At 45.8% G+C, this 16,060-nt stretch overlaps 1 protein-coding gene across 4 annotated transcripts; it reads left to right on the forward strand.

The window, feature by feature from the left end:
• Positions 1-10,539: 10,539 nt before the first annotated feature.
• Positions 10,540-15,794, forward strand: LOC135509605 (calcitonin gene-related peptide-like). Of its 4 annotated transcripts, none has more exons than XM_064930394.1 (5): positions 11,227-11,545; positions 11,661-11,752; positions 12,488-12,631; positions 14,627-14,815; positions 15,128-15,794. In XM_064930394.1, the coding sequence occupies exons 1-4, from the start codon at positions 11,528-11,530 to the stop codon at positions 14,787-14,789; spliced, it is 417 nt and encodes a 138-aa protein (XP_064786466.1). In that variant the 5' UTR covers positions 11,227-11,527; the 3' UTR covers positions 14,790-14,815; positions 15,128-15,794. The 4 variants fall into 4 exon arrangements, with proteins under 4 accessions (XP_064786465.1, XP_064786466.1, XP_064786467.1 ...); XM_064930395.1 differs by having other exon boundaries at positions 11,231-11,545; positions 14,630-14,815; XM_064930393.1 differs by lacking the exons at positions 11,227-11,545; positions 14,627-14,815; positions 15,128-15,794 and adding exons at positions 10,540-10,629; positions 13,486-14,087.
• The last annotated feature ends 266 nt before the right edge of the window (positions 15,795-16,060 follow it).

Consider the following 16,060-nt stretch of genomic DNA (forward strand, 5'->3'; position numbering starts at 1 on the left):
CGCGCACGACCCACGTGGAGTTCCTGGTCTCCGGTAGCCTCTGGAACTGCCGATCTGCGGCCAACAAGGCAGAGTTCATCTCAGCCTATGCCTCCCTCCAGTCCCTCGACTTCCTGGTACTGACGGAAACATGGATCACCACAGATAACACTGCTACTCCTACTGCTCTCTCTTCGTCCGCCCACGTGTTCTCGCACACCCCGAGAGCTTCTGGTCAGCGGGGTGGTGGCACCGGGATCCTCATCTCTCCCAAGTGGTCATTCTCTCTCTCTCCCCTTACCCATCTATCTATCGCCTCCTTTGAATTCCATGCTGTCACAGTTACCAGCCCTTTCAAGCTTAACATCCTTATCATTTATCGCCCTCCAGGTTCCCTCGGAGAGTTCATCAATGAGCTTGATGCCTTGATAAGCTCCTTTCCTGAGGACGGCTCACCTCTCACAGTCCTGGGCGACTTTAACCTCCCCACGTCTACCTTTGACTCATTCCTCTCTGCCTCCTTCTTTCCACTCCTCTCCTCTTTGACCTCACCCTCTCACCTTCCCCCCTACTCACAAGGCAGGCAATACGCTCGACCTCATCTTTACTAGATGCTGTTCTTCCACTAACCTCATTGCAACTCCCTCCAAGTCTCCGACCACTACCTCGTATCCTTTTCCCTCTCGCTCTCATCCAACACTTCCCACACTGCCCCTACTCGGATGGTATCGCGCCGTCCCAACCTTCGCTCTCTCTCCCCCGCTACTCTCTCCTCTTCCATCCTATCATCTCTTCCCTCTGCTCATACCTTCTCCAACCTTTCTCCTGATTCTGCCTCCTCAACCCTCCTCTCTTCCCTTTCTGCATCCTTTGACTCTCTATGTCCCCTATCCTCCAGGCCGGCTCGGTCCTCCCCTCCCGCTCCGTGGCTCGATGACTCATTGCGAGCTCACAGAACAGAGCTCCGGGCAGCCGAGCGGAAATGGAGGAAAACTCGCCTCCCTGCGGACCTGGCATCCTTTCACTCCCTCCTCTCTACATTTTCCTCCTCTGTCTCTGCTGCTAAAGCCACTTTCTACCACTCTAAATTCCAAGCATCTGCCTCTAACCCTAGGAAGCTCTTTGCCACCTTCTCCTCCCTCCTGAATCCTCCTCCCCCCCCTCCTCCCTCTCTGCAGATGACTTCGTCAACCATTTTGAAAAGAAGGTCGACGACATCCGATCCTCGTTTGCTAAGTCAAACGACACCACTGGTTCTGCTCACACTGCCCTACCCTGTGCTCTGACCTCTTTCTCCCCTCTCTCTCCAGATGAAATCTCGCTTCTTGTGACGGCCGGCCGCCCAACAACCTGCCCGCTTGACCCTATCCCCTCCTCTCTTCTCCAGACCATTTCCGGAGACCTTCTCCCTTACCTCACCTCGCTCATCAACTCATCCCTGACCGCTGGCTACGTCCCTTCCGTCTTCAAGAGAGCGAGAGTTGCACCCCTTCTGAAAAAACCTACACTCGATCCCTCCGATGTCAACAACTACAGACCAGTATCCCTTCTTTCTTTTCTCTCCAAAACTCTTGAACGTGCCGTCCTTGGCCAGCTCTCCCGCTATCTCTCTCAGAATGACCTTCTTGATCCAAATCAGTCAGGTTTCAAGACTAGTCATTCAACTGAGACTGCTCTTCTCTGTATCACGGAGGCGCTCCGCACTGCTAAAGCTAACTCTCTCTCCTCTGCTCTCATCCTTCTAGACCTATCGGCTGCCTTCGATACTGTGAACCATCAGATCCTCCTCTCCACCCTCTCCGAGTTGGGCATCTCCGGCGCGGCCCACGCTTGGATTGCGTCCTACCTGACAGGTCGCTCCTACCAGGTGGCGTGGCGAGAATCTGTCTCCTCGCCACGCGCTCTCACCACTGGTGTCCCCCAGGGCTCTGTTCTAGGCCCTCTCCTATTCTCGCTATACACCAAGTCACTTGGCTCTGTCATAACCTCACATGGTCTCTCCTATCATTGCTATGCAGACGACACACAATTAATCTTCTCCTTTCCCCCTTCTGATGACCAGGTGGCGAATCGCATCTCTGCATGTCTGGCAGACATATCAGTGTGGATGACGGATCACCACCTCAAGCTGAACCTCGGCAAGACGGAGCTGCTCTTCCTCCCGGGGAAGGACTGCCCGTTCCATGATCTCGCCATCACGGTTGACAACTCCATTGTGTCCTCCTCCCAGAGCGCTAAGAACCTTGGCGTGATCCTGGACAACACCCTGTCGTTCTCAACCAACATCATGGCGGTTGCCCGTTCCTGTAGGTTCATGCTCTACAACATCCGCAGAGTACGACCCTGCCTCACACAGGAAGCGGCGCAGGTCCTAATCCAGGCACTTGTCATCTCCCGTCTGGATTACTGCAACTCGCTGTTGGCTGGGCTCCCTGCCTGTGCCATTAAACCCCTACAACTCATCCAGAACGCCGCAGCCCGTCTGGTGTTCAACCTTCCCAAGTTCTCTCACGTCACCCCGCTCCTCCGCTCTCTCCACTGGCTTCCAGTTGAAGCTCGCATCCGCTACAAGACCATGGTGCTTGCCTACGGAGCTGTGAGGGGAACTTCACCGCAGTACCTCCAGGCTCTGATCAGGCCCTACACCCAAGCAAGGGCACTGCGTTCATCCACCTCTGGCCTGCTCGCCTCCCTACCATTGAGGAAGTACAGTTCCCGCTCAGCCCAGTCAAAACTGTTCGCTGCTCTGGCCCCCCAATGGTGGAACAAACTCCCTCACGACGCCAGGACAGCGGAGTCAATCACCACCTTCCGGAGACACCTGAAACCCCACCTCTTCAAGGAATACCTAGGATAGGATAAGTAATCCTTCTTCTCACCACCCCCCCTTAATGATTTAGATGCACTATTGTAAAGTGGCTGTTCCACTGGATGTCAGAAGGTGAATTCACCAATTTGTAAGTCGCTCTGGATAAGAGCGTCTGCTAAATGACTTAAATGTAATGTAAATGTAAATTTATTCAATTTTAGAATAAGGCTGTAACGTAACAACATGTGGAAAATGTCAAGAGGTCTGAATACTTTCCGAAGGCACTGTATATAAAGATATCCCCTGATATTGACCAGTTTCACCCAGTGTAATGTTCCCAGGATGAACAACAGCAATGCCAGCAAGTGCTTGGCTGCTCTTACAAGTCAAGTGGCACTTCCCATGGGCCTTTAAGTAATGACCTGTCCACAAATGTGAGCTTGGTATTTGTTTGAGCCTCCTATCCCGCTAGCATAATGGATTAATATATTTATGTTGTAGGTGTGTTTTTGTGTGCATGTATGTCTCCAGGTGTTCAAATGTTCCCTCAAATGTTCCCAAATGTTCCCTTAGCTTGGTCACACACTTGAACTTTTATTTAATCAAGGGAGAGCATCCTTGCTGGTGGTGGTGTACAGCACTGATTAGATTCGGAGATTGAGAGCCATTACAGAAGGTTGGAGTCGGCTAATGACTTAAGTGCTGTTGCATTTTCCTTTCTCTTGAGGAAGTGATTTATCTGGGCAGGGTACTTGCCCTGAACCTCGGAGCACCTAGCAGTGAATGGAGACACCGATAGATCCATAGATCATATCACCCCACTTTGGCCCTTTCACGATAAGCATGTATCTCTGATATCAGGATTTACGGTCTCTGTACATCAGATGTGATTTTTGTCATCCATATTGGTGTACTTTGTAATGTTCAAAGGTGTCTATATCCTCATAAATCTTTTTCTGTCTTTAAAAGGTTAAATATTTTGCTGGCATCATCTTAATGTTATATAGTACTTACTGTACTTCTGATAATCCCTTGCAAAGAACAACAGTAAAACTTTTAAACTAATGAATTAACTAGAAATGTCCTGAAGAAAATGTTTGCTTTAGCAGTCTAAATGTATGGATGTGTCCGGAGACCTACATTTGCATCCTAAATAGTAGGCTGTTTGGGTATGCAAAAATAGAATGTGTTCTAGTAGGGTTACATTTTAAATTGTTGTATGACATCCTGAATGCCAGGATGTCATACACATTTCGGCTTTTCATCTAGTACAAATTTGCTGCATGCTATTGAGGAAGAGAACAGTGTTTACAGATCCACGTGTGTTTGACAAACAGCGGATAATCATATAAGGGGATGGGCTGTACCAAAAAGAACGAATGGTGTGAACCCATACATGTCCTGAACTTTGTTGGAAGAATCGGACCAAAATGTAGCGTGGTTTGAGTTTATCATCTTTTATTATGAGAACCGCCACAAAAACGAGCAAAGAAACAAACATGCAGCTTTGCCCCCCCCCACAGGTGCAGACCCCGGCCGCAAAACCTGACTCTATAGTGGAGGGTCCGGGTGGGCATCTAGTCTCGGTGGCGGCTCCGGTGCGGGACGTAGACCCCGCTCCGCTCGCGGATCTGCCTGCTTCGGTGGCGACTCTGGTGCGGGGATCGTCGCCTGAAGCTCCGGACCATGGATCGCTGCTGGAGGAACAAACCATGGATCATTGCCGGGGACCGTAGATCGTTGCCGGAGGAACCAGGCCATGGATCGTTGCCGGAAGCTCCGGCCCGTAGATCATCGCCGGAGTAACCGGACCGGGAACCCTCACTGAAGGCTCTGGACTGGGAACCCTCGCAGGAGGCTCTGGACTGGGAACCCTCACTGGAGGCTCTGGACCATGGTTCATCACTGGAGGCTCTGGGCCATGGATCATCACTAAAGGCTTCGGCCATGGATCATCACAGGAGGTTCCGGGCCATGGATCATCACTGGAGGCTCCGGGCCATGGATCATCACTGAAGGCTCTGGGCCATGGATCATTACTGGAGGCTCCGGGCCATGGATCATCACTGGAGGTTCCGGGCCATGGATCATCGCTGGGGGCCCCGGACTGGGAACCGTCGCTGGAGGCCCCGGACTGGGAACCATCGTTGACGTCTCCGGACTGCAGACCATCACTGGAGGCCTGGTGCGTGGAGCTGGCACAGGGCGTACCAGGCTGGGGAGACACACTGGAGGTCTGGAGTGTAGAGCTGGCACAATGTGTCCTGGACAGATGACAATCTTATCATGGCAAGTGCGGGGAGCTGGCACAGGACGCACTGGGCTGCGGAGGAGCACTGGAGACACAGTGCATAGAACCGACACAGGACGTACTGGGCCGTGGAGGCGCACTGGAGGTCTGGAGCGTAGAGCTGGCACAACATGCCCTGGACAGATGACAACCTTCGCACGGCAAGTGCAGGGAGCTGGCCCAGGACGCACCTGGCTGTGGAGGCACACTGGAGACACAGTGTGTAGAACCGGCACACATTGTACCGGAACGATGACATGCACCTCAAAGCGAGTGTGGAGAGCTGGCACAGGACGTACTGGGCTGTGGAGGCACACTGGAGACCTGGTGCGTGGAGCCGGCACAGATGGGACCGGACAGATGACACGCTCCTCAGGACGAATACGGGGAGCTGACATAGGTGGCATCGGATGGCAAACACGCTCCTCAGTGCGAATGTCTTGCCTCCCCAGCCAAACCAACAGCTCTTCCGCTTCACTCTCTTCACATTTCGCCAACCACTCCTCGAAGGTCTCTATCTCACTGCTTCGTTCACTCTCTCTCAATCTATCCAACGCTTCCTCCATGGTCTCTAACTCACCCCTCAGCGTCGCCGACCACCCCGTGTAACCCCCCCAGAAAATTGGGGAAGCTGCTTCTTGGGCCTACGTCGTGGACGCGAACCCCGGTGTCGTAGCTGTCCCTCCTTCGCTGCTTCCGCCTGCTTCCATGGCAGGCTTTTGTCTCCTGCCATTATTTCGTCCCAAGTCCAGGATGTCCTCCACTCCTGGCTTTCCTCCCAGACCCAGGATCCCTGCTCCTCCTGGGCACGCTGCTTGGTCTGTGGGTGGTGGGATCTTCTGTCACCAACGTTGATGGAAGAATCGGACCAAAATGCAGCGTGGTTTGGGTTCATCATCTTTAATGAGAACCGCCACAAAAACAATAAAGAGCAAAGAAATGAATGTGCAGCTTTGTCGTGCTCAACGGCAACAATACAAAAACAAGATCCCACAACCACCAGGTGGGAAAAGGCTGCCTAAATATGACAACGATAGACAACTGCCTCTGATTGGGAACCATACCAAGCCAACCTAGAAATAAAGAAACTAGAATGCCCACTCTAGTCACACCCCGACCTAACCAAAATAGAGAATAAAGGATCTCTAAGGTCAGGGCGTGACAATACAATTGCGCATTAGTTGAAGCATTTTCAGTATGGGTGAGCCTAGTATGTTGATATTTGTTGCTTACTGCATACATTTTTACTAAACTGTATGTTCTAAATAGTATGCAGTATGATTAGTACACAGTATAATATGTACACAAAAAAATGCAACATATTAAAAGTCCATGTAGCTTAAATATCCAAGTTGGCTGGACTTCAAATTGGGAAATTGTTGAGCACACGTGGAATTAAGCAAATCAGTTTTGCTCAATTTGAGTTGAATTTGAAAAACAATCTTGAGTAAATTGAAGTTTGCCTTTGCAACACAAACAACTTATTTAGCTATCTTGTGTGGTTAAGTTTGATGATGAGACCCGCAACTTAAAATACTATGTTGGCTTAAATACATTTGTCTCATTAACATATTACCCAGTGGGCCTTTCTGCAAGTTGTATTTCACTTTATTTTAGACAATTTACTTGTCAGGGGACAGTTTTTCCCCAGTCATGTCATTTTATTAATGGGATTCCAGTAGTTAAATACATGTAATTACAGTTTATTTTCCCCAAAGTTACTTTCCCGTATGAGATTAGACACTCAGAATTGTTTTTTAACCTTTTACTGCAGTGGGCTAAATCAGGGTCACACAGTGTTTCTTGGTCATCTTAAACAAATCTACTTTGAAGCAAAGGTATACACCTCATACACATAGTTATGGGCTTAAAAAGAAGTAACCTGTACCATGTCAGATATAGAGTTGAAATGCATTCAATATTGTATTCATCCCAATATTACACTTTATATACAGCACAGAAGAATGAAATACAGTGGCAAGAAGAAGTATGTGAACCCTTTGGCGTTACCTGGATTTCTGCATAAATTGGTCATCAAATTTGATTTGATCTTGATCTAAGTCACAACAACAGACAAACATAGTGTGCTTAATAAACTAATAACACACAAATGATTATATTTTTCTTGTCTATATTGAATACATCATTTGAACATTCACAGTGTATGTTGGGAAAAGTATGTGAACTCCTAGTCTAATGACTTCTCCAAAAGTCAATTGGAGTCAGGAGTCAGCTAACCTGGAGTCCAATCAATGAGACGAGGTTGGAGATGTTGGAGGGAGCTGCCTTGCCCTATTAAAAACGCTCACCAAATTGGTGGACAGATGAAACTACAGTTGAGTTGTTTGGAAGGAACACACAGCACTATGTGTGGAGAGAAAAAGACACCGCACACCAACATCAAAACCTCCTCCCAACTGTAAAGTATGGTGGAGGAAGCATCATTGTTTGGGGAAAAATGAATTCCCAAATTTATCAAGACATTTTGCAATTGAAGCTCAACAGAAGTTGGGTGATGCAGCAGGACAACAACCCAAAACACAGAAGTAAATCAACAACAGATTGGCTTCAACAGAAGAAAATATGCCTTCTGGAGTGGCCCAGTCGGTCCTGACCTCAACCCGATTGAGATGCTCTGGCATGACCTCGAGAGCAGTTCACACCAGACATCCCAAGAATATTGCTGAACTGAAACAGTTTTGTAAAGAGGAATGTTCCAAAATTCTTCATGACCGTTGTGCAGGTCTGATCCGCAACTACAGAAAAAATTTGGTTGAGGTTATTGCTGCCAAATGAGGGTCAACCAGTTATTAAATCCAAGGGTTCACATACTTTCCCCACTCTGCACTGTGAATGTTTACGCAGTGTGTTCAATAAAGACAGGAAAATGTGTAATTGTTTGCATGTTATTAGTTTAAGCAAACTGTGTTTGTCTATTGATGTGACCTAGATGAAGATCAGATCAAATTGTATGACCAATTTATGCAGAAATCCAGGTATTTCCAAAGGGTTCACATACTTTTTCTTGCCACTGTATTAACCATTGATTAATGTTGATTAATTATGAAACGATGAAAATATTAATAACATTCCACCCATGAGGCCACTAGGTCATTTGACTGCAGGAAAGGGCTACATTACAACTTTGACTTCAAAATCATCACTTCTTACAGTATCATAAACCTTGGGTGTTGTCATGAAAACCACATGAAATACAAACACATAGCAATCCAGGACAAATCTGAAAGGCTCCCTCTCCTCGAAATGAGGAAATCATTCAATTTGTTCTGTAGTAAGTTCCACTAGGATGGGTGAGCTGAACCAAGCTGGAAGAGGCCAGTCATGTAAGGTTACTGTGTCAACTCCAAACTCAAAAGGTTGTTTTTCAAGAGAGAACATTGTGGACTCATGATTCCCATGGCTGCTCGTGCTGCACACTGACATAGATGCAGGAATACTCATTCTCTCACTCTCATGCACGCACGCACGCACGCACACACACACGCACACACAAACACACACACCCTCTCTCTTCCATCAGCAGTAGGGGCTGGGACCCCTGGACGGTCCATTTTGCAGTGATTTAGTGCCTGTGACATCGGCCCGGCTCACTCTTCAATAGCACTAAAAGGTTCATCCTGTCTAATGGGGTTCCTCTGCGACGCATGCAGGGAAATGCCCCCCCCCCCACTCTCCTCCTCTTACACACGCTCTCTCTCTCTCTCTCTCTCTCTCTCTCTCTCTCTCTCTCTCTCTCTCTCTCTCTCTCTCTCTCTCTCTCTCTCTCTCTCTCTCTCTCTCACACACTCACACTCACACGCACACACTGTGTATACCAAACATTAGGAACGCCTTCCTAATATGTAGTTGCACCCCCTCCCCCTTTTTGCCCTCAGAACAGCCTCAATTTGTCGGGGCATGGACTCTACAAGGTGTCGAAAGCGTTCCACAGGGATGTTGGCCCATGTTGACTCCAATGCTTCCCACAGTTGTGTAAAGTTGGCTAGATGTCCTTTTGGTGGTGGACCATTCTTGATACAAACGGGAAACTTTTAAGCGTGAACCCCAGCAGCATTGCAGGTCTTGACAGGTCTTGACACAAACTGGTGCACCTGGCACCTACTACCATACCCCGTTCAAAGGCACTTAAATATTTTGTCTAGCCCATTCACCCTCTGAATGGCACACATACACAATCCATGTCTCAATTGTCTCAAGCCTTAAAATCCTTCTTTAACCTGTCTCCTACCTTTCATCTACACTGATTGAAGTGGATTTTTGATCAATAAGGATTCATAGATTTTACCTGGATTTACCTGGTCAGTCTATCTCACGGAAAGAGCAGGTGTCCTTAATGTTTTCTATACTCAGTGTACACACACACACGCTCATATGCACGTACGCATACACACTTGATGATGCTTTGCCCACTAATGAAAAGGAAGGGGAATTAGACGACGCCAACTGACGAACAGTTTTGTAATTGCTTTTGGTAAACAACTTTCGTTGTCATCACTGATTCTGCATTGATTCCCCGTTGTCCACTTCATTTGTCCACTGTAGAGGGATAATCAGGGATTTATCCACATTCAAGAGGGACTGGGGCAGAGATAATCATCATAAAGCATTAGCCATGTTATCATAATTCATACCACTGTTGTCTTTTGGCATGAGGGGTATAACATGTTACCTTAATAAAGCATATAGGAACCCTCTATAAACCCTTCATAAGGGTACCTTCATTTAAAGTGTTACTGTGGATCATTTAGAAAGACTCGTGTTCATACATTAAAACCAATTATCAGATGATTCAAATCTAAAATCTTGGTTCTTATGACGTAAAATCCTATCATTCTGAGGAGTTGAAGCCGTTGCAGTGATTTGTATTCATGACGGGAAATAAATCCTCTTTTGTTCAACCACTCATATCATTGTGAACTTAGTTGAGTAGAACAATTTGAGTTTCAGCCTGAGACGGCGGAATTGACTGGTGAGTAGCACCAACCCAGGAGTGGATGGGACTGCAGTATACCGTCGTTCCCAGTAGATGGCCCTGCCTACAAGTACTTTGCTGTGAGCTTATCGATTTGGAATTTGAAAAATAGCATGCATGTAACATTTTTGGAAGCCTATAAAATATTTATTGCTGGGGATGGTTTCTGTGGCCATTCATAAGATTAGCTCCGGTTTAATGAATGACCTCAATGCAAATGTGGATATCAAATGGTCCAAATGACAGTGGATTTTGTGAATGGAGCACTTAGTGACAAAAGAATGACGTCATTGCAAAGCCATATCCCTTATTAGTGTGCCAGAAGTAAGGGCCATCGTCCCATTGGCTCGCGGATGCATCTCATCGACGGGATTGGCCGACAGGAGATAATTAAACACCTACACAGTCAATGCACATATCTAAGTGGTGGATATATAGGCTTGTGCATCGGCACTGCATGCAACACAACCAAGAGTTGGTCTTCAAGTTGAGAGAAGTCAACTTAGGCGTTTCATATAAAGCTACATATATTTTTTTGCCCGTTGATTAACACGAAAGGTAAGTGGATACTTTAAACCAGATTCAAATGGTGGACGGACTGGTTTTGGATGGAAGGTTGACTTAATGGGTTGTGTCTTAGTGCTCCATTGTAACTTGTCAGATATGGAGAGTGTTGACCTGAGTTTTGGTGCAGTGTGATGTGATGGTGACGTTAACGGGATTGAAGTGTGGCCGCAGGGGTCACAACTCTCCCTCAGTGAGGGTCCGGTCTGCTCTGTGGTGGAGGCAGAACAGAAAAGAGGGAAAGAAAGATATAGAGAAAATGTGCATAAGAGCGAGTGAAAGACCAAATAGTGAGTTAGAGAGAGAAAAAGACAGAAAGAAACTGTGAGTAAGCTAGAAACAGAGCGAGAGAGAGAGGGATGGGTGAGTGGAGGCTGGAGGCTCTCTGAGAGGAGAGATGGAATGCCTGTGTGTGAGAGAGTGGTAGCAGCTCATTACACTAATGCACTGGTCACCCCCCCCCTCCCCCCCCGGGAGTTGGCACGCTGGATGGAGCCACTCTCCCCTCACAGCGGCTAGCTAATGCTACGTCCCCTCGCACTGAGCAACAGGCTTGGACCCCGTTCATGCCTGGACATGCCAAGGCTCAACTCAGAGAATGTCCTGTCCTGTACTGGGCATGGCGAGACGGAGGGATAGTTCGCTCCATGGAGAAGAGTGCAGGACTATCACGTGGACCAGTTTCCTTTTGGCTGTTTGGATGGAGGGTGTCATGGAGCGATAGAAGGATGGATGTGTAGCTTGAGAGATCAGTGGTACTGAGTTGAACTAGCACGGTAGAGCGGCGGCTGCGGTCTCAATACAGAGTTAGAAAGAGCCATCAATGTGGTAGCTCACTTCACATTTAACGAAGGAATCCTTTAAAAACTATTTGTGTTACATTAGCCGTACAATGCTTCATCTCATTCTGGTAAATGTACACTGATCGTTATTGTGATGGCGACCTGCTTCTCTCTTGTTAAATGTAGATGTTAATGTAATTGTATCAAGTCTGTGGAGCTCATGGGACTGTCTCTTTGCTGTAGGGAACCATGGTTATGTTGAAGATTTCTGCTTTCCTTGTTGCTTATGCCCTGGTCATTTGCCAGATGTACAGCTCACAAGCAGCCCCCTCCAGGTGAGACAGACAGACTTGCTGACAGACAGACGGAAATTACAAAATTACACTCAACGCACACACACACACACACACACACACACACACACACACACACACACACACACACACACACACACACACACACACACACACACACACACACACACACACACACACACACACACACCACACTTGTTTAATATGACAAGTACTACCAAATATACATTTATTATTTAATAATGAACATTTTGAGTGACATTTTGGGGGAAATTCACATTTTTTTTCTGTGATAAAAGGAATATAATACATATATTTTCTTCTGTGAATTTAGACTACAGATTTTTTTTGTAATTTAGTCTACTATCACAAATACATGAATTCATGTTCCTTAATCCAATATCACAGACGGGCACTCAAGTTAAGTGTAAAAGGGCTGTAATAAAATGAAAAACACAATAAAAAAAACAAGTAATTTAATTTAGAAGAGATACATTTGATATATAAAAACATCCAAGCCACTCCCCGTTCTCATGAAGCCATTGATTTAGTCATAAATCTGAATTTGGTCGCCAGTCGGCCCTTTTAATGTTTTCAATGTTGGCTAGGGTCCCTTCCAGTCCCACGTCATACCTTTTAGACTTAGTGACGCTCCGTGCATGTTATTTTTTTATTTTTTTTTACTGCGGGTGATAACTTTAGTTTGTTTTTATGCGGATCTCTGTGCTTCACCCACCCTCTTCCTTCCTCCACTAGACCGGGCATAGAGTCCATGACAGACCGAGTCACCCTTACGGACTACGAGGCAAGGAGGTTACTCAACGCCATAGTCAAGGAGTTTGTGCAGATGACAGCCGAAGAGCTGGAGCAGCAAGAGAATGAAGGCAACGAAGGCAACAGGTACAGACAACTGCTTCTTCTTCCTTTCTGCATTCTTAACAATACCTGAGTTTGCCTCCTAGCTCAGGGTTACTACCAATTAAGGGATTGATGATGAATTAAACGTGATGGTCAGTATTTTACGGTAAGAGCTACTTTCACATGGAGTGGAAGTTTTAAGCTAAGAATGAACTCGCACAATTGTAACTACCATTTTGTTACCTGTCCGGAGATATGTCTTTTAGCCACCTTAGCAGTGTGTCCTGCTGGAGTTTATTGTAAGCCATACAGAGAGGTATGTGCTCAGAGAAATTGGTTCTCTCCATTTTAAGGAGGGATATCCAACCCAATCCCCCCCAACAATATCTCTATCGTAACCCTCCCGCATGGATGAGTTTGATTTATTCATTTATTTGAATGGACGAACGTTAACAGCCTGTTTGCCTGCTGAAAATATTATATTAGCTGGGGAATGCTTAACCTTGATGGATAACTGCATGCTCTCAGTAAGTTGAGGCAGAAAGAGTCGCATGACAGCGGGAAGCTATACCCGTTCTGTTCTGCTTGGGTTGATATGAGAGGGTGGGTGTGACGACGTCAATGGAGTTGGGGCATGGGGGTTTGATATGTCAAAAGTTCTTCAAGTGATTGGAAGGGAAGCATGATGTTTTGGAAATGTTCATTTCTTGCCTATGACAGCATGTCTGACAATGCATTTTGTAGGGGAAATGCATGAAGGAAAGGGGATGATACAGTACTAACATGAGCGATAGAGAGAGCGACAGAGAGAGTGTGTGTGCGGGAGAGAGAGAAATCTGCATGTGTCCTGCTACTATGAGCCTGTTTTCTGCATGTTTATCTCTCCCCTCTGACAGCATGGAAAGGCCCATTACCAAGCGCTGCTCTAACCTCAGCACCTGCGTGCTGGGCAAACTGTCCCAGGACCTGCACAAATTACAAACGTTTCCCCGCACGGACGTGGGCGCGGGCACGCCTGGCAAGAAACGCAGCGCGCCCGAGAGCGAACGCTATGCAAGCTACGGGAAGACATTTGACAGCATCTAACCCTCCGCCCTCCTCCTCTTCCCTCTCTTTTCATGATAACGTCCTCCTGGTTTGTGTTTGACAAGTCTCAGTTGCATGTGGATTTTTCCTGCTTGATTGACCTAAGAGCGAATCTCCCATTGCAACCCCCACTTCTTCATTTTTGTATTCTTTTGACAATTCCTTTCCGTTTTCGGATAAGAATGACATGTTGTATCTGTTCAGACAATCAACTCTTCTAAATTGCAATTATTCAAAAGAATGAATCAACATATCGATTTTTTTTCAGTGTGTATATTCATATAATTGGATTGCATTTCAAATTCCTGATAACCCAAATTCCTAAGAGATAACCTAAGTAATATTCAACCATAATAAATAGTTTCTTCATGCCTCACCATGTTTCTTGTTCAATAAACCTATTTTTCTACCAGGAAGGCTTTTACTTTTTATTCTTAAGAAATAGAATATTAGTAATTAAACAATTTGTTTTATGGACCTAGCTTTGGCTCTTCCAACAGCAGCGTTTAATATTTTTTCATTGCAGGATAGAGTAAATCATAGTTAATATAGCATTTCCATTACCCTTGAACTATCTCTAGAACCTCCACCAAGTCTCAAGGTAAGAATTATGATCGACTGAACCATTCTAATGATCTAACATTTTCAGAGACTATATTAATCCACGGTCTACTTGTATGTGTTTAGTTGTAATTGTTCTACTCCTGTTAATGACAATGACACTTTCGTTTTAATGGAGGTGTCGTAAAGCAGATGTTTTAATTACATTGAACCGTATTGCTTGATTAGATAAGGAAATAGTGTGTGTGTTTGATAGGGTGTGTGTTTGTGCGTGTGCTTGAGTATGTGTACAGTTGTAAGTGTCTGGCATGAGTGCGAACACAAATGCTTTTGTGCATCTGTGTACTGTATGTGTATGAGGTACTGTTAACCCTGTCTCCATTCCTGAAGCAGCGTTACAGCACAGAAGCGAGCCTGCAACACGGCCACCTGTGTGACTCATCGCCTGGCAGACTTCCTGAGCCGGTCGGGGGGCATGGGCAACAGTAACTTTGTCCCCACCAATGTGGGCTCCAAGGCTTTCGGCCGGCGGAGGAGAAACACCCAGATGTGAACATTCCGACAACCTTCAGGGATACGGTGAATACTCATCCTCCTCGTGTTTGTCCTTTCTGTCTCTGTTCTTTCAGCTATCTCTTATTTAAATTCGGTAGCTTTTTAATTAGTTAAATGCCTGACCTCACCATAGGCAAATAGTTTACTTGACTAAATTAAGATAGCATTTAAAAAAAAAAAAGATTATACATTGAGAATTGATTTCCTGTGTTAATTAAAAATAATTGCTGGGTCTTATTTTTTGTTCAGAGGTGTACGATGTGTGACAGACAGAAGGCGCTGGGCTCTAAGTTGTTGACATGTCCGTTCTCTCTTCCTCTCTCCCTTCCCTTTCAGAGGTTGATCCTTCTTAACGCGATGACATCAGAACATATCTGGGGGAGAACAACAAAACAAACAAAGAGAAAAAACACACTGGCCCCTTCATCCACTCCCCCACATCTACAGAAATAAACCCCTTCCGATATTAGGACTCCTCCTCTCAATACCATAATGTTATGAAACTTTAATTTAGCTTTTGGCAAACCAGAGAAAAAAAGGGGGAGAATGACAGCAACCTCCATTATGTACATTGACAGCTGAATCCCCAAATCCCAAAGAAAATTTCCAGATTCCTTTTTTATTTTTTATGACATGAAATTCATTTAAAATGAATTGGAAAAAAGCACCAGTGCTTATTTATTATGATTTATTCTGTCTATAGAGCACATTTGTACCATGTGAACCATTCTCCCCGTCACTCATCCCTCCCTGTTCCCACCGGCACCTGTTTGCTGTGCTGTGCCCTGCAGGGATCGACATTAAAGATCAGCCTTCCCTAGGCTCCCTCACAACGGCTGTGTCTTGTGCCTTGATGTAAAACACTTTACATCACATGACTGTATAGTATGTATCAAGATTATAAGAAGACCATGAAGAGAATGACACCGGGAAAAAAATATTAAAGAGATTAATATTGTAACAATTGTGAATTTCAGCAAGATTAAAATGTATTTTAGATACATTCGGGTTTGGGGTACTTGTGTTGTTCTTCAAGGTTTAACGAAGTATTTAGGTGAAGAGAGAACCGTTGTGTTGTTGATCTTTTTTTTTTCATCTTTACTGTACGTGCGATGAGTAGCTTTCAGACCATGCCGATTTCTCCTGAACTCTCATGGACTCTCCTGAACTCGTGAATGCATTGGTCTCACTGTGTGACACGTTGGGAATTCGACAGCACAGAAATCTGTCCAAACTAGTTCAGTCCAAACCGCTCACACTGTTTTAAAC

This window comes from Oncorhynchus masou, chromosome 22, assembly GCF_036934945.1.
Source record: "Oncorhynchus masou masou isolate Uvic2021 chromosome 22, UVic_Omas_1.1, whole genome shotgun sequence".
NCBI classification, from domain to species: Eukaryota; Metazoa; Chordata; class Actinopteri; order Salmoniformes; family Salmonidae; genus Oncorhynchus; species Oncorhynchus masou.

Excerpts from the sequence above, each read along its gene's own strand:
- LOC135509605 (XM_064930391.1), top strand. Across the intron at positions 11,753-12,487 it reads TCACAAGCAGCCCCCTCCAG|ACCGGGCATAGAGTCCATGA; the intron begins GTGAGACAGACA and ends TTCCTCCACTAG. Across the intron at positions 12,632-13,485 it reads GAAGGCAACGAAGGCAACAG|CATGGAAAGGCCCATTACCA; the intron begins GTACAGACAACT and ends CCCCTCTGACAG.